Below are 26,899 nucleotides of genomic sequence, written 5' to 3' on the forward strand. Positions count from 1 at the left end.
ACCATAATACCCCTGAACTTGGGCTAATTTTCTTGCTATGCTAAGGATGCCCTGGGTCACCTGAGCAGGTTACTTGGGTCTGCCTCAACTCTTCAACTGTACATGAACCTAATAAAACTTCTCATTACATGCAGAGGTGCTCACAAATGGCACTGGAGACGATATGTGTGCCTACATTTGGAAACGGCCAGTTTTTGTTGATACTATTTCCTTAGAAAATAAAGTGCTTGTTTCATTTTTTAAAAAACTGTTTTGACAAATCCTTTAGAAATGAAATTTGCAATAACGCAAATTCAAAACAATGTGGGAAAAGTTCTGATTTTCCCAATTCAAAAACCCAGAATTTATTTTATATGGTATTGTACCACGATAAAATTTTATGTTGACCCCAAAGAACTTGAGGAATTTCATGTCCCACTCCAAAACTATTTCAGATATTAAGCCTGATTTTGTAGAGAGCACAGAAACTGGCTTCTGCCAATCTGCCCGCCTTTGCCCAAGAATGTAAAAAATGGATGGAGGGACCCATAGTTGTTTGCTAAGGAAAGGGAGGCAAACAGTGTTACTTCTTGGACAACAGAGCATTATGTGCCGAGATCCACGTGGGGTTCACATCAATGGCAAATGAGGGAGACCGAAACCGATACTTGACTCTCCGTGTGAGAGAATCAGACTATTTAAAGTCTCTGACACCGCATCCTGCTTTGGGGTATATCACGTTTCTCCCTATATGCTACATGGCAAGATGATCTGTAAGACGGTGATCCCTCCTCTCTGCTGCAAAGCTGGTCGAGTCCAACCTCCCCACACTTCCCAGCTTTCCCTCCAAACATGCAGCGCTCCCGACTCCCCACTGTTCCCAAAATCCCTCTGCAGGACCATCCTTGTCCTTTTCCTTATGGTACTTGATAATGAGCTCTTAGCATTGCATCTAAAACATAGTCACCTCAAATGGAGACCTTGGTCAAAAAGGCACTGCTCTAAATTGAATTATGTTGAATTGTACTAAAATCAGTTCGGATGAATGTTAATGTAAAAATGGTTCCCTACATACTACAACAAATAAAAACTTGGGCTATGGTTTTAGGATTAAATATAATCCAAAACAGGTTATTTGCTAACTTGCAACAAGGCGTACAGGAGGGGCAGACATCATCTTGTGCTGCTCTCACTGACGCTGGGAGTACGTGGCTATCAAACTTCAAAGCTGGGGGGAATAACGCACATCTCCCTACTCTCTGTAGCCTCTCTGTATAGGGCTCCCAGTTACAAACATGGGGTTTGGAGCCCATCAGTTCCCTTTTATCTTAACAGGCCCTCTTGGCCCGCAGTGAGGACGACAGGAGGCTCCTCTCCTCCAGCGCCCATGCCTGGTGCTGGGGTGACCGAGCAAAGAGGTCCCCATCCCTCCTCCAGGAGGGAGGAGAAAAGCCCTCGATAACCATTCCTGAAGACACTCTCACAAAGATTTCATGAGAGGGTTAATGTTTTTAAGAAAGTTCTACAGACGTGCCAAGAAAGGTTAAGTGATGTGCTCAAACTACAGGAGCAGCAGTCAGCATCAGAAAAAATACCTATAACGCCACCGCTCCTGCTTCATGGTCTACATGCATGATGTCTGCCTGCTGATAAACTTAATTGCATCGCAGAGCACACTCAAGAATCAATCTTGGTTTGTCCTGAGACGCTAAAGGCCATTACACTTCCCTGCGGAGCCCTCCCTGCGACCCCAGAGTACATTAATACATTTCTTCTGTAATGTTCTAAAGTGGAAGCTGGCTCTGCAAATAGATATTTTTTTTTTTTTTGGCAAGCTGTGCAATCCCGTTAATGAAATTTTGACATACCACGCAGCAGTTTTATGACAGATGCTTAACAATTTCATTTGATATTCATCTTGAGCAACTTTTTGAATTTTAGCCTTCAGTCTAGAATATAAATTTGGGGATGACAGTTTCATGGGAAAGGAGAAAAAAAAAAAAAAAAGAGAAGTTCTTTACATAATTAACTGCCTGAGTATAAATACACTGCTTTATCTCTTCGGTTTCTTCCTGTTGTATTTTAAATAATTAAAAACTTAACATGAAGGCACATATCTTCTTACCCCAGAGAGCCATGAAGACTGAGAAGAAGACAGTTGCAGGGTTATCAAACAGATGACTTGCGCGAGCAGTCGCACAAGCGGAGCTCATCTTCCAGTAGCTGCACGTTCTGTCACATAAGGGACACATGGTGATATTGTTTCTCTGGTCACACATTTCCATACTGCAACGAAGCAACAAGATATAGAAAAAGCATGGTCAGTACGGCTCCATCTTCCATGCTCTGATGATCTTTTCTTGTCTGCACGGCATCTGTTTCTGGTCTGTAGGACCATCAGATACTACCCTCACAGTGCTTCCCAGCTCTTGCCCCCACGAGTAGCTCTGTCCATAACCTACACTGTTGTAGGGGCCGAAATCCTCATGCGAGGCTGCTGTCTCCCTCCATCCCCAGCCCTATTTCTATTCCAGGGAATGAGAGAGACCATTCTGAGAGGCATAAGGCTCTATGCTTTTTACTATAGGATCTTACAGGAAAAAAAAAAAAATTAAAAAATCTCAAAATCATTCTTGTTTTGAAATACTAACTACAGCAACAGATAAGGTACAGGGGAAGTGCTGAGTATCAAGAGACTGGAGACTGGAGTTCAACCAATTTATCTTCTGTGCACTCCATCTGTGAAATAGCAACAGTGACCCTCCCTTTGGCTTTCTTCAACTGTTGGAAGCAGTACAAAGCAATCTTCATGAACAACAACAACAAAAAAAAATCTATTTTTCGATATCCATTATCTGCTTTGTTACTCAGGGCTCATGGTTGTTGTACAAACTATGTAATTTTCATCTACAGCTGCTGATGCATGCACGGCAAATAATGCAAAATCATAGGGCTTTAAAAATATTATAATACAAAACTTACTAAAAAATTAAAAATAGTAGGACATCAAGATTTTGTTAATCTGATCACAACTGCTTATTTTAGGCATGTATATTCTTGATTCATCTTTATGTCACACAATGCCCTCCTCAGCATTTTATGACGGGAAGCACTAAAACCCACCATTAGCAGTATTTTGTTGATTTGTTTTAACATAATGATCTGAGTTAGGGGGGAAAAAAAAAACAAACAAAACACCTGAGCAACCGGCCAAGAATTATTTTTAGTACATCAATGCAAACTCCACAAGTAATATTAACAATAAATGCTAACGATTTAAAACCGCGCTGCAGTTCTGCTGCCCGCTCGCAGCCCTTGGTAGCGCTCCATCGCTTACTGGAAGCAGAAATCGGTGGGACTGCAAGCTCCCCCATCCGTGTGGAGGTGGCTTCGTTTTCAGCACAGCTTCCAAAAGACAAAGCGCGCAGGGCGAGAGGAGGGAGAGCGGCGGGAGCACACCGTACTCGGGCAAGCGCCAGTTGGCAGGCAGACCTGGGGAAGCCACGGCCAGCAAAGACGGATTAGGGTGTCGGGCTGCGGGTGGCACAGGGCAAGCCCTAGAAACTGGGAGCCACAGTTTCAGCTGTGCTCGCCCTAGGTATTAGTGACAAAACATTTCTAGAGAAAGGTAACGTTTTACTTTGAGTTTCTACTTGCCTCAAATAATAGAATCTATTTATTTATTTATTTTACCTTGGTATATTCTCATCCACAGTTGCACAGCCATATAGGAAAACGATAATCCCTACAATTGAAGCTGGAATAAGCATTTGTGTATAAACTCCCAGCCAGGCAAAATATAGTCCAATCTTCTCTCCAAAGTATTTTCTGAAATACATTAAAAAAAAAAAAAGAAATGAGTGAGAGAAATGTTTCCTATTTCTTAAAATATAACATGGCTAAAATTACGAATCGCAGCTGGACTAAGCATGGAGAAAGTAAGATCTGATGACCTGTGGGAATTTTTTTCTTCTCAGAGGACTCTCTTTCTCATGATGCTTGGAGTTAATCCAGAGATATAGGCACCATGAAAGCAAGTCAGTCCAACTAGTCATTTTTTTCCCCCGTGTTTCTGCTGTGTAAATTGGTATCTTTGGATCTTCTGTGAGCTAATCCTCTTAAAAAAGCACCTCCTTTTCTCCAAAGAGTCTCAGCTCTCACCACGAGCAAACAAAATTCCTTAAAAATACGTCCCCTGCAAGCTTTCACACTAGGTGGGATACGTCAGTGTGTTTCTAAACTCACAGAAAACTCCTTTTCTCCCAACGAACTTCCCATTCTCCGGAATCCCCCGGGGTGGCACCGAGGGCAGCATCCCCACGGGGACACCTGCACGAGCATCGCTGTGCACAGCTTCAGCGCTGCCCTGTGGAAACACGACGTTAAAGGGCTGAATTCTCACCTCACCAGGTCAATTGGCTGATATTTATAAAAGACTCCGTAGCTCGCCCACTCCTCACACAGGAGCTGTAAAACAGAAAGGCAAGGCGAAAGCTAAAGCACCGCGTACACGAGCATTTTCTCCTTCGGTCCCAGCAAAGTGCAGAGCTCACGCTGTGGATCCGGTCTCGCCGCTTTGTGGTTTCAACCCATAATCTGCCAATACACGCAGTCTGCATTAAGTATTAAAAACAAATTTGATGATTTGGCATGCTATATTACAGTGACGAATTCTAGTACATTAAAAGGCTCTTCAGCAACTGGACTGATGGATGACTACAGCAGGGACAGGGAGAGTAGTCCTGATTTTACGATCCGTAGGAGGTATCTAGCAGAATGGATGTGAAAGATGAATATGCTTTGAGTTACAAGACAGAAAAAAAACTAGATAAACTGGTTTGTTTTCACTATACAAACTATAATATTCAGCATCCATCAAGAGGTGCTGTACAGAGGTGCCTTAAAGGCTGCATCTAAGAGTTCTTCAGCTTTAAACTAAAAGACCACAATGGTTTCCACTCATCCTTTTGGTTAGGATACAGGCCAAGGAAAACAATGATCCCCATTAGTGATTTATATAATTGATTCCCTCACAAAAATAGGTTCCTCTGAGACCTTCAACTTATCCTTTACTTTGTAAAATATATAAATAGCGCTTCTCAGATCTGATTTTTTTCTTAATTCAGTTCGGCTAACAGAACGAACAAGAAATCAGTGTGCGTACAAAAAATACTGGAGAAGACGAACTGTGCTGGCTGGCCACCCAGCCATCACCTCCTCTGTGGGACAAGGGGAAGAGAGGCTTTACATCTGCTTGTGAAGTCAGGTCTCCCTTTTCTGCTTCTCTCCCTGCTTCAACCCAGTGACATGAACTTGGTACCAGGATGTTCCTGGACCAACTACTGATATTTCAAGGAGATGCTTTGATGGTCACTTCTGTTTTCACTAATTCATCTGGCAACAACATCATCCTTTTCCTTTTTCCTCAAATGTAAGAGCGTGAACTGATTATTGCCGAGGTATTTCTTTTCATCGAACATGGGGTAAAAAAGGAGAAGGAAAAAAAGGGCAGAAAATTTCAGAGCTTGGTTACACAAACCTCCGTCGGTGGGTGAGGGCTGCACAACCAGCTCAGATGTGGAAGAAACTGCAACGGGGAACCAAGACCTAAGCCAGTTATCATTACAGGGAGGGCAATATGATTAATCTTGGTCGTAGAAGAACAGACCAAACAGGATGTTATTGCTTAAATCTGTAAGCTATTTTACCATGAGAAACTTGACAGATGTCAGCCTCCTACTTTTCTCCAGTGAAATGCAGCAAAACAAGGAAGGGCAGACTGGCAGTCCCGCTGCTGCCCGGACCCATGCCTACTTCTCGCATTTTATCACAGAGAAGTCATACAGCGAACAGCATTTCTAGAGCAGTTTTGCAATTCTTTTGCCAAATCGTTAACACAAACCTTCCAAGCTGAACTGCCGTACTTCTCATGCAAACGGCTCAAGTCATTCAAAAAATACAGCTTCTTTACTTTTACAGAAATACGACATCAAAAACGTAAGTGGGCTGTGGATTTTCCCCTCTGCAACCCAAAATCATTAATCTTTATCAGTTTCCTTACAATAGTTAAGAGCAGAAACTGATACCTAAAGGCAGGCCTTTATTAAACAGCAACATTCTTGCAAATTTTGTTTTTATTCTGCTTTAGGTTTCTTTCAATCACGTTTTCCAAAAGTTTAAGGCCAGCTGCCAATGTCTGGGAAACAATTAATGATTTGGGACACCTCAACATCCGTGTGCACTAGCTAAGGCCCTTCCTTCTATTATTTTTTTACTTCATTTTTACAACCTAAGTTTGTGCTGGAAATTAGATTCCTTTTGTGTGATCTAAGCTGGTCAGGCATATCAGGAAAATACTAAGCTAAGGAGATTTTGCATCAGTGCCATGTTTCAGTTTTGTACAACACTTCAAACCAATTTTGTGCCTAAAGTACAAATGAATTATCTCATTTATCCTGACATTTATCAGCCTGATATTCAAAGCACAGCTTCAAAGACATGATTAGAGGAGATCAGAGCACTAGCCCTAAATATTTACTTCATTTCTATGCCTCAAATCTTTAATTTTGTTGTTAAAAAAGGCACAAGCCTGGCCTAGCACTGGATTAGATTAAAGAAAGCTTCAAGAAAACAGAAGAGACATGCCAAAACACACCAAAAGATTATTTGAGGGAACTGGAAGTCAAAAGCCAAGGTAAACATTTCCAAACACGCAGTGAACTTGTGAAATGAGTGAATTTGTGAGGTTTGAAAAGTTAGTAATAAAGATGATAATCCAGACGCTTTGAGAAAACATGGACTTTCATCCTATTTTTGGTTGAGCAATGTGTTGCTTAATAATGAGATGACAGGTATCTGGTATTTTTAACACAAATCAATAGAGGGGGGGAAATAACAGCCGCTGTATTTTGATGAGCCATTTGCACCTTAAGGCCCAGCAGACCTTTAATTTTGGGTACCTATTTTTATGTGACCAACGTGAAGGGCTTACATCTGCTTTTCCTACGACCTGAATGTCCACAGCATTTCTTTGGAGACGTGACCATGAGACAAACTGGAAAGGCAGAGTTTCAAGTCTGAAAGCCCAGCGTATATGGCAGCCAAATTTAGTAGCTCCTCCTGAGAGAACTGGTCGTAACCTCTCTACTTCAGTTTTTGTCTGATACACAGAAAAAAAGCCTATCTTCTTTAGAGAAGTGTCATCGGGAGTATGTAGTAACTGTGCTCTGAATTTAAGAAATCCACATTTCTGCAAAGGGTGAAAAATCTGCTTTTTCTTATGAAAAGTATTTCCTTCGAATAATACCTACTCGTTTTACCACAAGGAACAAATGTCTTTCAGTATACGGACAATAAAAACACAATTTAAACCACAGACTTACGCGAAAAGTGATGCAATGCATCAGTATACATCCACAGGGTAGTTTCTGGCTGAACAGCGCACATTAAAGCTTTGCTGAGAATGTCTCATTTCTGATAAATATTCGATCTTTCTCTTTCCCAATAACGTTTACGCTTATGTTTTCAACTGCCTCCCTCCTCCCTCCCCCAAATCTGATCCTCACACTCCAGATCAGCAGCACATTAATTCAGCAGAGGTTGCAGTGCTGAGACCGGAGCTCGCTGTCGAGCGAAGCAGAATTTACGTCAGATGTCGGTACCAGAATATGACTGAGCATATTCTCACCAGAGCTGGCCTGAAATTACACCATCTGAATTTTAGGAGGAGTTATATGTAAATGCTGTCAATACTCTTACCAACATGGCAAGAAATGTATCATTATCAAGCTTGGTAATTTATACATATCCATACTGCATTCCACATTCGGGCAAATTCAAACACTGGAAAGTACTTCTGTACTTCTACTGCTTGGCATTTAGTGCCTTTTAGTGGTATTTTCTGTGAAATCTTGGCAAATACCCAGATTCCAACAGGTGACTCTTCAGGCTGGGACTCTTGCGAATATGTTCAACCCCCTTTATATCAACTTACTTTTCTGTCGTTAGGTTCAACATTTTCACCTTCATAGTCACCCTTTAAAAAAAAAAAGAAAATCTGCGTCATTCAGTGAGTCGCGCCCAGAGCTGCTATGCATCCTGCATACCCACGTATCCCACTCACTTAATGCATCAAAACCAGAAAAAGCAATCTGTAAAATAATGCTGTATTTTAGGAGTTCATTTGTCATAGCACACTTTGTCTTCTGTCGTCAGGCACATTAAGAAAGAGTAATAATGTCTGTCACTGGGGAAAAAGGAATGAATAAGTGATAAAGGTGGCCTAAAAATGTCAAGGGAAAGGATGCGGTATTGCCATGGTATTTGGGGTTCAGCTCAGTCCACTTGAAAGAGAAGAGACCAGCTGAGAGAGCTGATCCCTATCCAGACTCTCCAAACACTCAGAGCTGATTAGATTTGAGGGTTTAATTTGGAGCTATTTTTAAATACGATAAAGGAGTAAACGAAGACAATAAATAACTTATATACAAGACTATCAGTAGCTGTCTAAAGATGTGAGACGAGTACATGCAGAGAAGTTTATTTAACCTTTCTGGATTTCTAAGCGATATTGCTGTAGTTTAAGAGTGCCTGACATTTATGATAAACATCAGGCAGATAAAGAGGCTGTTCTGGTCTCAGTTACACTGAGATAAAACACACACGGTCCCATGTAAAACCAGTGCGAGTGAGGGGAGCAGAAATCTAGGAAGGCACACGCACTTCATCTTCACATCCCATGCCGGAAAACCGGCACCGGGCTCGACAGCCGTTGTATGCTCACACAGCCAGTACATCGTGAGCAGCACGACTGCCACATCCCCTTGACATCTGTCAAGCCTTTCTGTAAGGGTCTAGCTAAGAGCGGGTGTTTGTCAGTTCTAGTCGTACCTTGAACCTCTAAGTAAAAATGTCACCAGCATCCAACTGCTGTGCAACCTCTGGCAGGATGGAGATCCCCAGCTCAGGTATGAGTGCCACCAAAATTCCCTACCTCTCTCTAATCCTCTCGATGAACACTATAGTTGAACAAACTCTTGACATCTTACTGAACTGCTCAAAAGCAGATTTCATCAGTCAGAAGTTCTGCAGTCACACCCAGTCCCATGAAATACGTCACTTCTGATTCTTGCCTATGGTTTTTCCTCCAGTGGCAACCAATTGCACAGACACGCAGCTACTGACATCTCTGTACTTGCATGGGGGATGCCAGGGAGATGTGGATGAGGGAACCAGTCACTCGGTGCCCCAGGAATAAATATGTTTCCTAGCACTGATGCCAGGGATCTCCGGAGCAGAAGGTCAGAAAACAACAGAAGCATTTAATTTGCTAAGCCAGTGAAACAACTCTTCTAATGTTACATTCAAACATCGCTTATGATCATCAAAGGTAGAACAGAGGTGGGGAATTCATTAAAAGCGAGCAGAATGATGGAAACAACCTGCAGAAGTTACTGCGGTTGTGATACAAGCCAGCAGAAAGTCAGGATCTGAAACGCTCATGTTTAGGATGATGCCATTAATACGTAACACACTAAGGATTTCTTGGTGTCAGATAGCAGACATGTAAAATATATTGCAAGATCACTTACATCATGCAAAGGATATGCAGCACTGTAAACTCCATTGGCAAGCAGACTGGTGATCCCTTGAAAAATAAAGACATAATAGTTATTTATAATTTCGAGGTTAGACAGTCTCACTTTATCATCCTTCCTGGAGATTTCCCTCAAAATAACAGTCATTTGGTCAGATAATGATTTTTCTGCCATCTCATTCCTTTCCATGTAGTTTCATTTTTAATCATATAGGTTATTAAACATGACTCATTTTATGAAATGGAAAACTGCAGAGAGCAAGAGGAAGTCATATATATTTGAGAATCAAGAATTAGAAGCCAATGACTTGAAATTAGTCATTAAAATAAATTACATTTTCTGAAAAGTCAGTTTGATTAAGGGCAAGCCTGCAGATTTGAAAGTGTGTAGCAAAAGGCTCGATCACAAGAAGAATATGGCTGGAATTGATGGCATATGGGAACACGCATACGCACGCATCATCCACACAAAGTTTTGAATTCAGATTTCAGATTGATTAGAGAAATTGTAGGGAAAGCCTTTGCGAAGACCTTGGCGTAATACTTACCATATTTACCACATTTTCGTCTTTTATTTAAAAGGGTAGTTTCCTTCTTTCTTCCCTCTCCTTTCCCTGTTTACACATCCGTTTATTAGTGACATGCATGAGGCTGAAAGCAATTAATGCTTCATCTATAAAATGTATGCGGCATAAGGGACTTTGAGGAGTGCTGCCTTCCCAGGTGTGGTATCGCTCCTTAACTTGGGGCCAGAGTACGGGTGGGCTGGGAGGAGTTAACGTGTAAGTTTGGAGGAGCATGACGGCGAGGGGCTCTTCGACACTGCAGCTTGCTGCACCGTTCCCAAAGGTCACTCCGTTGGGCCTGGACCTTTGAGGGCTGTAGCACATCTCTGATGTTCTTGCTGCAGCTGCTGGCATTAATATAGCTACTTCCAATTATGGAGTATTACCCACATCTGAAGGTGTCGTGTTATCCATGAAGATACATTTGGGGATTCAACGAATCAGTCTTGGGTGCTGAATCAGGGCTAAGTCAAGTCCTTGTCTTTGTGCAAGGCTAAGCTGATTAATGCCAATAAAAAAAAATAAAAAAAAAAATCTGCCCACTGGCATCGTGGAGAATTTAAAAGGACTTAGAAAAAGAAAAATGATGTGCTACAGTGTGCTCCATGTTGCCCATCAGTTCATTGCTAAGAAAAGTGTGTGGGACTGGATTTGAAGGAACAGCGACTATGAACCAGGAAACAGCTCACTGTAGATTCACCGAGACATTTTTGATTGTTCTTGAAATGAGAATTTTTCAAGTTCATTAACATTTTTGAGATACTAATCACCTGCTGGAGGAACTGCTCCAGGAGTGCTCAGTATCCTGCAGTATCATTAATTTTCCAAGTCCTAGTTAAGGTTATACAGTACTATGAATTGTCTGCAAATGTTTCCACGCTTCTGGCAGAAATAACTAGTGAAATAAAAATAAATTATTTTTCTAGGGCTGTGCGACCGGCCACAGAGCTACATAGTACCCTTCTACAAATCAGTATGTAACAATGAAGACAGAGTCACATTTTCGCAAATTTGCAAAATAAATAACAAGGACTGCAGTGTTCACTGGGCAGCCGCCTTTTTCCTGCTGGGCAGAAATGTTGCAGCACTATCTGTGTTTGCTCAAATCTGTTTGCAACCTTTGCTGGGTTGTAACCCAGCATTCCAGCGCTGGAACACAAAGGACCTGATTGAGTTATGCTGAGTATACCCATGGTCAGGCTGGCCTAATGACATTTTTATTAGGTATACTGTGTGACCTTGCCAGTCTCAGGTAGAAGAACAATCCAGGAATCCTAACACTTTACTTTCCTTTAGCCTCTGCCCTATTCATCTAATCTCTAATGTGTTTCCCATTTCTGGACCGAAAAAAAAAAAAGAAAGAAAAATAAATAAATCAAGTGAGTAACCAACTCCAAGGCAAGAATTCAAACTGAGCTGCATGACCTTCCCCTTTCAAGACTGCAAATACGTAATTTCCAATGAAAATGATCCAGCACCAAACTCGAAAAGGGTCCTGAAAGTCACAGATTAATTTGGATTTCCCATGCTACAGGGAAACAGTACTTCTGTTAATACTGGCTGAACATCAAAATTTAGTGTATATAAGGGCTCAACAATTGTACATTGTATGTTGTTACTTCAACAGAAAAGTCAAAGCATGGAAATAATTTCTGGCATAATTATTCTTCTATTATTTGATGTATTTCTAAGCAGCTGATGGGTCAATATTGAACAGAACTACCTGTAATTCAAGTTCCCATTGTTTTATTTAACTGCTTGTAGGCAAATAAATGCTATAACAGATTCCAACAGTTATCAAACATTTTCTCCCATGTTCATGCACTTTCCTCATACAAATTTGTTTCTGTTGTTGTCTGTTAAAAAGCTGGGACATGAGGGAATTCCGCTTTCCACCTTATGTAATTTGGTTTACCATTAACTATTTGTTAACTTTGGTCCCACAGTCAAGTATATACCTGTATATCACGATACGTATAAAATAAAGTATATAACAGCTGAACAGGAAAAGCTGCCAACAAATCTTTAAGGTGACCTGATTTGCAATTCATGTTTACCTGTGTTATGAATTTAGTTCTTAGAGCACAAGCCCTAAGGCTGAAATCCTAAAACGACTGGCCGTGGCAGTACAAACTTCACACCCACTGACTTGCAACAACTGTTTTGAGGGCTAAGAGATGGGCCAGCTTTCAGTGCACGCCCTAGTCCTTGGCCGTTCCACCAGGTTAATCTTAGTTCCACTTAGGACAGTGTTTCGGGCAGTCATCAGTTAAGACCATTTCACTCAAGTCATTGAAAAGCCATCCCATGATAAAAATGTGAGGTTCCTACTTAAAAGGAATGGGCCAAGCCATAAACTTTCACTGCAGTTATTGAAATTCATGGTAATACCCTCATCCACTTCAGTGAGTGTAAAACTGAACCAACACAGAGTGCGTATTATCCACTGGTTTATATCACCATCCAGTCCTGCTGCAAAGGACCTAACTAACATCTGCAGGGGCTATATGCTCACTTACCATTTAATTTAGAGTCGAACCTATAAATTCACGTTTGAAAAAATTCCAAACAGCTACATGAATTAAATTAAATTTCCAAATACAAGAATTATATCCACATACATCAAATTAGAGAGCAGGGGAAAACCCTAAACTCCACAGCCAGTTACAACTTGCAATTATTTTCAATATCTGAAAATTATATCGATCTTAAAGCTAAATAAAGTTCCTTACCCATGCTATATTTTGCTTTGGTACATGTCGTTCTTTTCAATATTTCATAAACCTACAGAAGTAAAATAAAAGAAAGGAAAGGGTTACTTCAGCTACTGCCAGTGAAAAGCACAATCTTTTTTGTGTACAGCTCAAATATTGGCAAAACCAAGATGTCGATGAAGTCATCATTCTTTAATAAAAGTCACGGTATTCAGGAGACAAGGGCTTAAAGATTTCCATGCCGAGTTATCCATACAAGAGAGAAAGGCTTAACTAAATAGCCAGCTACCAAGATAACTGATCGGGGGAAACAGGGTTACGTCTAACCACTCACATAACAGAAACACTATTTTCACTCTTATTAGACATCGATCAAAGGTCAGAAGCCCTCTTCTACCCGGACTAGGCAGTGTGCTGGGCCAGCTCTTCCCTCGCCTCCGATGGCGCAAGCTGGCTTCAACCCAAGGACTTCAGCAGAGCTTCAGGCTCCTAACGTGTACGCGGCATGCAGCTGTTTATCAGAAACTGGACTAACACAGGCTGACCTTAAAATTTCTGAGCTTGCCTGACCTCAGTGGCAAAACAGATGTATTTATTTTACGATTTATTGCATTTATTGTCAAATAACCTTTGCACATCTCAGCACGCCACCCGAGCGGTCAAGCTTTCACCCCGCGCCGCTCCCATGCAGCGATGCTCTTAGGCAAGGCAAGCACTCGGTTGGCACGAGGCTGGCAGGGGAGCGGGCAGCAGAGGAAAACCACGGGCAAAGGCACTTGCTCCCGTTGCCTGGCCTGTCTGAGGAGTCGCGGACCGGTTCCCAGGGGATGCTTGCTAATCCGTGTGCTAACTTGGCTGCCGCTTGCCCAATTCATGGAGGGAAGCGAGAGAGGGCATAGGAGGCAAGCCCCGCAGCTCATCTGCCTGTCGTTACCTTCTAACTCCAGTGAATTAAAGGGCTGTCACAGAGATATTTCCAGTTATATAATTTATTTATTTTTTTTTTAAAATAAGTAAAAGGTCTTTGGCTTAGTTTCTATTCATCAAAGATTCACAGGGAGTGACTAGATTCCTGTTCATTTTGCAGTAGGCGGAAGGGTCAATATTTGCACTGTGGTTTAAAAATACATATGAGAAAGGCAGGAGGGAACTTTAAGAAACAAGAATACAAAGAGAAATGCATGCAGGATGAAATGATGCCGGGAAACATTCAATATGTCTTTTATTACCTGGTGATTTACAGGGATTTCAAACAAAACAACATACTACCAGCATTGTTGTTATATGCCCAGTGTTCCCTGAGTGGTTTAAAAAGCCCCCATCCCTCCTCTTCCTCCCAGCCTCTGCTATGAGCTCCTTTTGTTTCAGTCCATTGTTCAGTTAGTTTGCTCACCCTCTTGTCCATTTTGTCTTGCTACCTTTCTCAGACAGATTGTTGTCATGAATTTTAACTCTTCATTTGCTCCCTTAAGTTTCTTGTACTTACAAGTTTTTTTTACTATATATCTAGACATATAAAAGAAAGTCTACAAACAAAAGGCATGCTTTTTTTCAATCTCAAATGAAACGTTTTATCACAAATAAACCAATTCAATGTTTGCCTTTTTCTTTTCCATTTCTGTGCTGCTGCATCTGCCTTCCCTGGTCAAACTCACCTAGCCCTGATAACCTGCGCTCACATCAAATCAGAGCACTTCAAGCTACAGGGGAACTACATCATGGGGTCCACACACTGGAATTTCAAAGCCGGAAAGGGAAGTTAGATATCTTACACCCCTTATCACCGTAACAATAAAAGGCAGCTATAATTGCGATACAAGCTCTTTTCGAAACCACTTAGCATCCAAAAAGGCTAATGTTAAATATAAGATAAAAGCACGCTCACAGTCACATTCCAACGCACCGATTAGCAGCAGTGGAATGGGGCAAAGACTCCACATTATACTTTGAAAAGTGTTGCAGCAAGTGCTGCTTGGCATGGTCCCTTCCAGCTGCCCTGGATGTCATATGAGCTGTCCTTTCAATTCCCCCCTCAGTGGCTACAAAGGAGGCTACACCTTCTTCCCCACTCTGTTTTATATTCTGTAAGTCACAAGAAAGCACTTAAATGTAGTTTGTGATACCATATTCCTGTATTAGGCTTCAATTCTGTAAGGGAACCACAGAAGTTTAATTACGAGAGGAAAAGTCCCATGCTAGAGCACTGACGGAGTAGAGAGACCCTCCAACACGAAGGCAGGAATGGCTCAGCCCAGTTCCAGTGCTGCGTATGTGTACGTCACACGCGCTAGCCTAACAGGGGTGAACAGATGCATGAACACTCAGAACAAGACGCAATTTTCTGTTCCTTGTTGCATTTGCCTCATGTGAACTTTAATGTTAAATACAAATCATAAATAATATTAAATAATGTTAAATAAAAATCATAAACCTCAACACTTTTAACACCATTCTAGAGAATTGACCCCCAAAACTATAAATAATATTCGCTGTAAATACCTGGCTGTTTCACTGGAATTAGTCTTGGGAGATTTCCAAGCATTTTACAAAAAGAGGAACATTAGAAAAAGGTAAATGAGTTGCAGGGGTTGCAGGTAGCTGGTGGCAGAACCAGCGGTAGAATCTAAATCTATTCCTTTCTGGTGATACGTCTACTAAGAAACTATGTCCCAGATTAACTGTGAACTAGAAAGAAGATCCAAATTATTTTCCAAAAGGCAGCAACCTGTTAGCATCAAACGCTATTCAGCACATAAGCTGAAGCTGGAAATGCTTTATTCATAATTTCAATAACTGGTGTCAGAGGCGAACCCTGGCATTTGGTTAAGAAAGGCAAACTTGTAACAGGCTTTGTACTAAAGCTGGCAAAGGCGCTATTAACACCACGACTAAGGCAATATCCACCATAAATTATTTATATACAGTACTTACTATAGTGCTTCTCGTTTTGCTGTCAAAGAAGGAATCTCTGTCAGACAAATCAAATCTGTTAAAAGATTAGAAGGAAGCCCATTAGGTTAAAAAAAAAAAGCCAGTAATTTCCTGCTCTTGTTGACCCCTTCAATATTTTCATTTCTCCTGGGGATCTCTCACAGCTAACATTAAAGAATAGCTTGCAGAAACTTTGTTAAAAAGAAAGTCCATCCCCACTCTCATATTTTAAAGAGGTCGCTTATACATTTCACTGGTTTTATATATTTATAGGTTTCTCTGCACAAAAGAGACTGTTGATGCTCATTTAAGTTGAATTCCCGACCACTGCTGGCCTTGAATTTCTCCTAATAATCTTTACATTTTGTCTGTATCTTAAACCCTGTGAGGCCACTCTTACCTCCCTCATTCAGCAAAGACACGGGTGGTCGCACTGAAAAAAGCCACCCCTGCAAACAGCGTCAGGCACATCCACGCCTAAGCTAAGGAGCATCTTTTGGGCTTTCTCTGAGCCACCAGGCTCCTTCGCTGTAGGAACATCCTACATGCAATAAATCTATAAATACATTTCCTGCAAGTCCAGGAACATGTCAAATGTCACACACGTTGACTGGCCCAACTAAAATACATAACTCCATCAGTGTTCTGCATCCCTTTATTAAAAACTAAAAACCCTGTACGTACAGTGAAGAAACCCTGCCCTAGGACTGTTAGTTGTTCCAGCTGGCACATACATAAACACAGCCTTCAAAGCTTCTCCTCTGGGATGCTGGCCAAGGAAGAGCAGCAGCAAAGCAAGCCAGGGCAGTCGAAACTTTGGCTGGGCCCCACCTTATGATTTTTTTCCTACACCCATGTTTACAGCTATTCTTACTGATCTGAAATCGATGGCAAAGCTACCACTGCCTTCATAGCATTTCCAAAGACAAGGCCTGGTTGGCAGTACATGTGTGAGCTGCCCATACCAGATGAATGAAATTATTCTGAAATTTATCAGCCCGCATCTCTGGCTACAAATTTTACTGAGCATTTTATTTTACATGGAAAGGAGACTATTGTAAACCACATTATAAATCGTGTTTGGCAGTCTAACAGTTGATGTGTATAGTTATAGAGATATGTATTATATGCCACAACAGCAGCTAACACACACAGAGATTTCACAGAGGGGCTCTACAAAGCCTCATTCCTCAACAGTGAGCCAAAAAAAAAAAAAAAAAAAAGTAAGTTTACTGCAAAAGGGAAATATTCTTTACAGTAATCCCTAACAAAGTGTTGGCGTTCATTTTCCCTTTCACCTTTTGGTGCCTTAGCTGCTATCAGAAAGGCTGGAACCTGTTGCCACGGACATTTACACAAAGCTTTCACTTACAAGTGCTGCTTCTCTCTGGAGAAGGGGTAGGAGAGGCGCTTCACCGTCTGAGGTTTGTGTTCTGCTACTTTTGGTTGGATGGGCTCTGTTATTTTTTGAATTACAGAATTAATCTTTTTCAGAAGACCATGGGTCTGGTTGATCTGATACATCTGAGTGGGCAAAGAGAAAAACAGTAAAACTTTATTGCTTTTTGGTTATCCGTAAGTGAGAGTGAACTGTAAGGAATAAACCATAATTAAATAAATACATCACAATAAACTATCGAGGGGTATAGCTTACCTTCTTGAAAACATTCAGAAAGACATAGATGGATGGGAAAGTCAAACCAAGGCAAGCAGAGGAAGCCTATTGCTTTTCCTCTGAGCCAAAATATGGCCCGTGTTTGATTCCAAATAATCAGACTAGGGTGTTCAGTGGAGATATACTCCGCACTGGCTCCCGAGACACCAGCTCCTCTGGCATTTACTATTTTCTTGGTGCAATGGGACAAAGAAATGAAGGAGCTACGGAGTCCCTGTGCAAAACAACAGGAGTGGTCTCCTCTCCCAGGGGGCCTTCCTGGGAATATTGTGCAGGTTTCAGGAGTTTCCCCTCTTCCATGTAAAGGAACCAAAATATCCTGATTCGTCTATTGAAGTTCTGTAGCACTAAATGCAGGAATTGTGTTAGCAGGTCACAAAAGAGGATTACAGGCTTCCCTCTCTGAGCCACAAAAACTATGTGCAGATCCAGGGCAGGGCTCCCACCGCAGGAAGATGCTCGGCTGGAAATAAGGCTTTAGGGGTCTGAGGGTGTTCTCAGGCACATCGCCTCTCCCAGGCAACGCCTGCAGGCTTAGGTGGCCTCTTTCACGCAACCCCCACCCCCCAAATGCCCACCCTAACTTTTCTTTTGTGGCAAAGCAGCTTTAACCGCAGGATCACAACAGACTTTTTTTATCTAATTGGGCTTCTGATTAAAATCGGTGGTAAGTGAGGCAATAATGGGGATTAATATGAAATCCAAACCAAAAGTGTGGTTTTAGTGTTGTAATAAATGACGCTGGGCTTTGAGACTGTCTCTTGCTCCATTATAGACTTCCCTCTGCAGTCTGGAACATGCACTTAGTATGTGTTTAAATATTAATCCATCTCTAAGCTATGCTCACTGAACAGGTAGCTATCTATCACAGATGATTTGGAATTGATGAAAATATACTGTCATTTCTTTAATGATATTTCAAATATTCTGAAAGGTAATTTATTTTGTGGTAGAGTAGTCCCAACTCCTGCAAATATGACTAACGATGTATATGAAGAGTCACTAAAACCAGCGAGACTACTGCACACAAATTGTTACTCTTACGTTCATTTTTAGCAGTCTAGCGTTTCGGGTGAGAAAAAAATCTCCAAAACGCACACATAAATTTCATCATCAATTGCAACTTCTTCTTTTAAAACACGCTGAGAAGATGAGGCATTACATGAAATCACTCACATCGTGTACAGACAGCAGTAGCGGCTGGGAATTCTTGATTTCCATTCCTCCTTCCAGTTATTCTTTCTGCTGTCCCAAGCAAGCAAGTTTGTGACTCTCATTTTCTGTACAGATCAGTTAACTATTTTAAAAATGCTTGTGGGAAGAAAAGTCTACATTTGTAGGGTGCTCAGAGATAAGCATATGTTTAAACTACGCCTTCCAGAGGAAACAAAGAAAATCAGGACTCACCTTTTTTGTGGGCATCTTGAGCTTAAGAAATTCTGCCTCTCGACACAATACATTCCACGGTGCGTGTATTTTTACAAATCCAATCCCATGGATTTTAGTCTTAAAAAAAAGCAAGAGAAAAGGTTACTGATGAGAGGAAATTAAATATTTTCCCCTTGTGTTTCATACATATTTAAGGCACAAACAGTCTATTACTGCCAACACGATAAATCTCATTTGTTTGAGACGGCTAGTTTCTAACAACAGGACAATCACTGAACACCTCTCTGTGCTGAGCTGCTATAAAATGTGACTCAAAAACGCTATTGTCTTCCAGAACAATTACCACAAGGTTAAACAGATAAAAATTGTTTGGGAAATAAAAACTAATGACTATGGACACAAATACAGACTAAGCCAGTTAAATCTGAAGCATAGGCATCCAGCCAAGTGGTATGATTTCTTGAGTGCATTGTAATTAATGGAGCTGAGAGAGTCCCTGCTGCCTCCTAAGAGCTGCTCAGTACCTCAAAGGACCAGAACTGCAGTAAGAAAGAAGCAGCCTCAGATACAGATGTGAATATCTACATTAAAACACTATGCATTTTAATTAGGAAAACTGGTAGGAAGAAGACAACAAAACAAAAGGAAAAAAAAAAAGATAAATGTTAACGATAATATTAGCGGTATGCTTGGATCCCACTAGTGCTCTGAGCTCTGTTCTAGATGGCTGGACGTGGGGGTTTGCTTCTGGCACTCCCACATACACCCGTATTTACTCCCACGGGAGTAATCATTTCAAAGCCATTGGACAAATGAGATCAAACTAGCAGGCATTCAGCAAACAGAAGAGAAAGAAACTTTAATGAATCTTTCTAATCTTGCTGCTCTACAAACTCAGGCAGTTATTATAATAACTAGCTTTCACGCAGCTATATTCCACACCGGCTTTCTAGAAATTGGTTACTCAGAGGACATAACTAACTGCCAGCCTTCCCATAAGGCATGGCTTCCAAACCACCTTTGAATTTACTTCACTGAAGAGAGTTTAAGTGACTTAGTAAACATCATCTGTTTCAGAAACCTTTGTTCTTTTTTGCAATTAGCAAGGCCTCCAACGCAACTTCGTGGCATGCTTTTCAAGCCCAAATGATTGCAGGTTTTTCCCCCTACACTGATGTTCTGGATATGGAAGCTGATGTAAATCCCTGTGGCTTGCTTTCATCTCTATACATTCCTGATCTGGTTTGGTATCTTGTACAGAAAGGACAGGGTTCTCTCTCTTTTACAGTGTCCTGGCTTGAACCCTGAGCCCTTCTGCATCATTTGAAATCATATTACATGTCATAGGTGGGGACCTCCCATCTTGCAAAGGATTTAAATATCTATGACTTGGCACAGGCAGGCTTCCAGTTTACTACAACAACTTTCAAGTTGGATGGAAAGCAAGTCTTATTTTCACCTGGGGGACGGAGAAGTGAAAGGTTTTTTTGCATTATACCATGCAAAACATATACTTTTTTATATACACATACACACCATTAAATACGTGCCTCTAATTTGTGACTAATAGATGGCAGATTTATTTTTTTAACACTCTGATCACAGGTCTAGATGTTTAATCTCAACTTTTAGATCCTGTAAATAAAACCAGCATAAACGTTTACCCCCTCTCACAGGAATTTCAGGCATATTGGTTGGATCAGTTAATTGTAATAGCTTTCTTTGAAATTAATACGGCTGTGGCTATTTCTACTAATCACACACTGGCAGTACTTCACACACATCATTTTTTATATAGTCTAATGGTCTTTTAATAGAATATACTGTTTTCAGGGTACAGGTGAAAGGCATTACAAGCTGTACTGTTCATATCTAAGAATGGAAAGAGCAAACTGTAATACAGACCCACGCGCCCGAGCTAGAGCACGTACCAGAACCTCCTGAACAAATTTAATTCTCTTGAAGTCTATACTGAGGTATAAAAATGTCACTGTCTGTATCAGGTATTTTTCATCAGAACTGGAATTACCAGTGGATCCAAACCACGGCATACTGTAAACCCACCAAACTGGGATTAGTGTGCAGAGCAATTTAAGCCTCGCTTCTAGATACGGCAACACATCAACAAGCTGTGTTGCAATAGTGGATGTGCCATGAGCCCTGGCCAAGAAAAGTAAGAAACTTCACCTCATTGAGGCATTAATGACACCACGGCCCATTCCTGTGAAGCGAATTAAATTGGTGGGCGAGGATGGCACTGCCAGAACTGAAATCAAATTCTGGAAGAGTTGAGCTTGTGTAACCTTGATCACAGCCAGGTTCACAGGAACGGCTCAGCATCTCCCAGGATTTGACCACCAGTTATCCTCCTTATCTTTAACCGTTTGAAATGGCTGCTTACATCCTCATCACGTTCCAGTTCCAGACCAGCCTCCACGAGGTTCCCTTCGTACTCCTCCCTGCGAAACCTCTTATCATCTTCATGGTAATCCACGTGAGGTTCGCTTTCCCCCATTTCCAGCTGCACTCCTTTCCCGGGAAGCGGCTGGTTCTGCTTGGTGCTTCGGGCACTTGAATCATTATGATGAACTCTCCTGGTGAGTGTCTTCCCTGCCGAGGACTTCTTGTAATGATAAACTAGGATGTAGTCTACTTTTCTCTTGCCATCTCTGAAGTAGAGTCCATATTTGCAGTCAGCATCTGGATTTTTGGATAGGGAATTTAATAACTGGAAGCAGGGAATGGGGGTGTGGAGAGAAGGAGAGAGGAGAAGAATAATGAGTACACATGCCAAGACGGACACCAGACAGACCATATCCTTGTATCAAGGTCTGCTTCTTGCCTGGAGCACACAATGACCCATCTCCAAACAGCATGTATACAGGAGGAGCCCCCCCATGCTACTTACTCAAAACAATTTTGCAAGTCAACACCTCCAATTTTACTGATAGCCAGCTGGGATTTTATTGGCCAGAAATAAATAGCTAACATGACTGGGATTTAATATAATTACCAGCATACTAGCTCATAAGTCAGCTACTTGGTGGATTTGGTTTTCTCCTTTGGGGGTTAATCACCACTAAGATCATCTGTCCTTTTCCACCCAAGACATCTGCGTTTCAATTCTGACAAATAGATTAATAACATGTGCAAACATTTCTCACTTCTCTTATCTATCATTGCAAGTTTGTATCATCTGAGAAAGAGATCATCTTAGATACAGACTGAAGGGAGCCAGCTGGTCATGAAGCGCGGCCAAAAATGCAGATGGACCGTAGCCAGGGAAGTGGGTTCACTGCTTACTGAGTTCATCGCTTTTTTCCCCCCACTTATAAAACTTGTGTCGCTTTGCAATCTGATGGTGGCAAAGGCTTTATTCCCATCTTGAATAAATGCTGTGTAAGTGTTGCAAGATGCAAGAAATGTAAGACTTAAAACACAATTCCATTTCCAAGCATTTATCTGAAAGCTGCACAGGGCAACTGTAGAAACATAAAAAAGTACTAATAATTATTCATTTCTACTTTCAATAGCACTTCTCATGCGTAATTCACAATTCTACCCTTGGAGATGCACAGACCATTTAAAAAAAAAAAAAAAAGAAAATTCACTAGTAACTTGCATTTGTTTTTACAAAAAATACTCATCACAGGAGTGGCTCTTCAGGGACCAGGGACATTTTCCGGCTTTTAATTTTAAAGAATGTCAAGCCTCCATGTAGGAAAAGGACTTCTGCTCCAAAGGATAGCAATTGGCCATCAGCTGCAAATCATATCAGTCAAAATCCATTTGGGATGTGTACACTTTCTGCTTATTTCATACATAAAACCGTGAATGTAAGTTATTTGGAAAGAGTTGTTTCTAAGACAGTCCAATTTTTAAACCCCAGATGAAAAGAGCAACCTCTGAGCTTACTGTACAGTATATCACAGCCGATATAGCCAAAACTTCATCGAAACCCACCCAATGTTACAAAAACTTGCATACTTCTCTGAACACCACTTTGGGGAGGGCAGGTCCCAGCTACTGTAACCATAAATCAATGCCTTAAGGGACAGTCTATTCTTCCCTTTTTGCCTCGGGGAGATCTTTACTCAGACAACAAATCCAAGCAGCAAACCCCATCTCCCTGGCTTTGGAGGGCAGAGGAAGCACACTGAAGAAGTAATTAGACAAGCGTAATCAGATGAGCGCATAGCAGTCACACACAGCAAGGAGGACTGGCAGACAGCAAGAAGCCCGAGACGCCAGGCAGCGTGGGGAGCCGCCGTCTGCCGAGGTGGGGATGCCTGAACATTCCTTGCTTTCCAAAGCCTGACTTGCCCATGTCTGCCCAGGGCCAGCTTGCCTGCAGGTCTCCATCTCCTCAGTCCCTCGCAGCTTTGCTCCATGCCTGCCTTCGCTATCTGTTTCTCTCCCCTTTTCTTTCAGGATCCCATCTCTCTTTTCGATTTAACCTAAACCCTTTGCTCCAAATACATAAATACATAATAAAATAATATAGCATTTGCTGCCACCATGGAGTTCACTCTTTGTCCTATTCCCTCTTTCCCCTGCTCCACGTCTGTCTTATTTAGCCATGACAATAACACATTCTTCAGGGTACAGGCTGCTCATGTTTGTGCCCCATCTAGATATTCCTATTTAGTTCTTAAGCATAACTACACTACAGAAGACCATTGATAACTATTACTTTCTGATTGCTTCGTGTTTAATGGCATGTACCTGTGAATTCAGAACTTTTTTTTAAAAGCAAGCTGACAGTCTGCTCGTGGCAGGCAACTCAGTTATGCAAATTTCTACAGAAACAAAATATTAAGAAATAGTAACTAACTGGATTTTCAGGATATAATGCCTCTTCAAAGCCAACAGTTGTTGTAAACAAGATACAGGAACACCGGGATTTCTTTTAGGATAACTAATTGTATTTAATTTTTAAAGACGTGTTGATCTTATTAAATTAATTAAACATCAATTTCTGAAAGACTGGGCTGAACCGACAGATGTTCAGCTAAGTGCAGGGAGATAAAACAGGCAAAAGACTCAGACCCCAACCACTTCCTGCCCTCATTGGACTGACTTTATGAGGGACAGCAATTAGCTGGTCTGTTCTGGAGACTAATAAATAAAGGAAACGGGCAGGACTGAAGATGGCTCTTGAAGATGACAGCAGTGAGTGCGCCAGATGTTTCTAACTGCTTGGGGAGCTCAGGAGAGATCAGTACAACCTGGCCACAGCTCCTCTTCTCCTGGAGCATGCCTTGGGCGGAGAAAAGTGGCACTGAAAATCCCTAGTGTCTCTGTTTCTTTGAGCCACTGCCACCGGGAAGCGGACATGTCACACTGCAGAAACTAAATGAGAGCTTCTTCACATTTCTTTGAACTTTCTCGTTGAAAAGCTGACCCTTGCGGGGACTCACTGATAATTTAGGAGAAGGTGCTGCACTCTGGATACGAAAGCCTCAATAAATTTATCAATATATGAGAATAGCTATATCCCATTGCAAAAGGGATGCAGCTGAAAAACTCAAAGAAGCCTGTTCGTCCTGTTTTAAAGAAAGAAATTATTATCTTTTAAGGATGTGGTATTAATGCCGAAAGGTACTAATAGGCCACATCCTTTCTTGCAGTGCTGCTACGCTGAAATAGAGGGAGTTGCGTTGACTTAGACCAGGTAAGAGTCATGTCCCTCCGGTTGCAAATGAGACACAGGAAAGACATTTCAGTTTTAGCACAGCAGGAGGGATGTTTACACTCTGACAGAATTATTCCTTCACGCTCAATCCTAATTAAGCACAAGCACAATGAATCGAGTATTGCTTTACATCTTTCCCCAGTGAGATCTGTTATATAGCCCACTCCACCTCAGTTCCTTCACCTGAATAAACTCCTTTTTATGTGTTTATGACAGAACCAACTCCTAATCCTGTTGGGTATTCATGTTACCAACTTTCTTTAAAATCAGTGTTGAAGAATTTAACCAAGGCACAATTAATGACACTGGAAATCTAACCTCTATTGTGTGCTACAGCCTATTAGTTTAACGTTACCTATGTTAACAATAGCTTTTGCATGAAATTTTAGACTTTTTTTTCTGTTCTACTCTATATGGGCAAAGAGATTTAAAGGTTGCCACAGCCTTATTGCCAAATTGCTTACTCTCAGAACAGCCAGCCCCTTTTTAGGCTGCAGGTTAAACAGGGGTCCCTTGCTTCCCTTCTTCACATCAAAGAACGAGCCCCACTAAATGAGCATGTACTGTGGCTGGTGGCAATCCTCCTCAGCACTTCTGAAAAAGGGAGGGAGAGGATTTCAGAGCATCCCGGGAATGGAAAGAATGAAAAAGAAGCTAAGGGGTAAAGCGCAGTATGCCAGTTATGACACATCTGGCAAGTCCTTTACTCACTGTACTCTCATGCTGGTCATATCCTATATCCTCAATAGCTCGGATGTTGATAATGTGGATCCCCTTCTCCTCAGCAGGTAGACAGGAGTATTTCTTGTTCACCCTCATTCCTGTCTCCTCTGGAGCCTCGTTGAGATCTTCTGGCAGAAAATCCACCCCATGAAACTCACTGTCTGCGTCTGAAAAGAAAAGGAACAATTTCATCACGACACTCTAATCCCAACACTTGCTCCTCCCAAGCCACCCAAAAACTGAAACGTATCCTGTTCCCGCCTTCTTCTGCCAATGAGTCCTTGTGCAGGGCTCCCACCCCTTCTCCGTGCCTCCCTTCTCAGCTTTCCTGCAGCCCTCTTCAGCCCTACCTAGGTCTCCTCCTCCTCCAAAGCAGTGCTCAGTTAACTTCTTTTCTGCACTGCTGTCTCAGGATGTGTTTACTGTATGGTCTCATAGAATGATTATATTTCTTGGGAAGAGAAGGAAAAAAGGGGGGAAAAAAAAGAAAAATAGTCTGAGAATTAGCTGGTGACGATAGGTGGCATGGTGTTTTCCCCTTTTCAGTAGGCGTTTTCTCCTACAACAAGCACTTGTTCATGCTGAAAAGCTAAGTAGTGGGTTTCCCCTCAAGTACCTATGCACTGCATCTGATTTACCAAACCATTCTTATTTAAGTAGTCTTGAAAATCTGAAGTTTTCTCCCTCTCAACCTGCCAGACACCCGTACTGTTTCCACTTATTATTTAAGTATATAGACGGGCTAAAGGATTTAATGTAAAAATTTCACTACAAACCAAGCAACCAGATAACTGATGAAATGCAAACTAGTGTTTGCATATGTGCATTTACGCAAGCAATAGAAGGCAAAGTTTTCCAAGATTTGATTCATTTTGACATTGAAGTAAAATACTGCAGCATTATGCCCTTTTTTTAAACCACACAGGGGCAGGATTTGCTTGTCTAAAGAGTGACGGTAAAGCAAGAATTTTAGAATTTAGCCTTGAATGGATACTAAATTAACTCTCGCAAAAAAACCAAACAACAAAAACATGCAGAGGAGCACGCTTTAACAGCGGCTATATTACAACAGTCTGTTGCTGCAACCAGTTCAACACTCTGTCTCTGGAGCAGACAGCAGCAGATAGCAGCAGAAATTGTACAGACTTAGCCCATTAGGAAAAATACTTCCCTCCTACCTAGAGCTGCCACTAAGCTTATGATGAGGTGAGGATAGATACTGCATTTTAATTAGCTATGTCTTAGCCTAAGAGCATGTTACTCCACCAAACTACCCGTCTGGATTTGGCTGAACTTCAGGGATGCTATGGAAGGAAGAGACAGGGAAAATGTCATTCTCCAACAAGTTTGCAGATGACGTGAAAGCGAGGAGCATGGCTGACAAGCTGGAGGGTAAGGCTGCCACTTCAAGGGGTCTCAATAGGCTGGAAAAATGGGCTGAGAGCAGTCTCATGAAACTCAACAAGTCCTGCCCTTGGAGAGACTAGTCTCAAGCACAAGCACAAACTGGGCATGGACCAGATAGAAAGTAGCTCTACAGAAAAGGACCTGGGGGTCCGGGTGGACAGGTTCAAAGTGAGTGATCATCTTCAGTGGTGAAAGATAGCTGCATACTGGACTCCATTAGTAAGA

The 26,899-nt window shown here is 41.6% G+C and overlaps 1 protein-coding gene across 7 annotated transcripts in view; it reads right to left on the bottom strand.

Moving 5' to 3' along the window:
* Positions 1–26,899, bottom strand: part of ANO1 (anoctamin 1) — an 81,980-nt gene that overhangs the window by 22,164 nt on the left and 32,917 nt on the right. For 4 of the 7 annotated variants that reach the window (XM_050897370.1, XM_050897368.1, XM_050897369.1 and 1 more), the window contains exons 1-11: positions 25,256–25,417; positions 21,251–21,577; positions 18,868–18,966; positions 17,158–17,309; positions 15,786–15,840; positions 12,873–12,924; positions 9,570–9,625; positions 7,973–8,014; positions 4,382–4,446; positions 3,673–3,807; positions 2,105–2,265 (exon numbers count right to left, since the gene is read on the bottom strand). In XM_050897370.1, coding sequence (XP_050753327.1) covers positions 2,105–2,265; positions 3,673–3,807; positions 4,382–4,446; positions 7,973–8,014; positions 9,570–9,625; positions 12,873–12,924; positions 15,786–15,840; positions 17,158–17,309; positions 18,868–18,966; positions 21,251–21,577; positions 25,256–25,363 — 1,252 coding nt within the window. In that variant the 5' untranslated portion in view covers positions 25,364–25,417. Of the gene's footprint in view, positions 1–2,104; positions 2,266–3,672; positions 3,808–4,381; positions 4,447–7,972; positions 8,015–9,569; positions 9,626–10,122; positions 10,189–12,872; positions 12,925–15,785; positions 15,841–17,157; positions 17,310–18,867; positions 18,967–21,250; positions 21,578–25,255; positions 25,435–26,899 lie in introns of those variants that run through there. The other 3 variants (XM_050897365.1, XM_050897366.1, XM_050897371.1) reach the window with 3 other exon arrangements.

The sequence above is a fragment of the Gymnogyps californianus genome, chromosome 5, assembly GCF_018139145.2.
Source record: "Gymnogyps californianus isolate 813 chromosome 5, ASM1813914v2, whole genome shotgun sequence".
Taxonomy (NCBI): domain Eukaryota; kingdom Metazoa; phylum Chordata; class Aves; order Accipitriformes; family Cathartidae; genus Gymnogyps; species Gymnogyps californianus.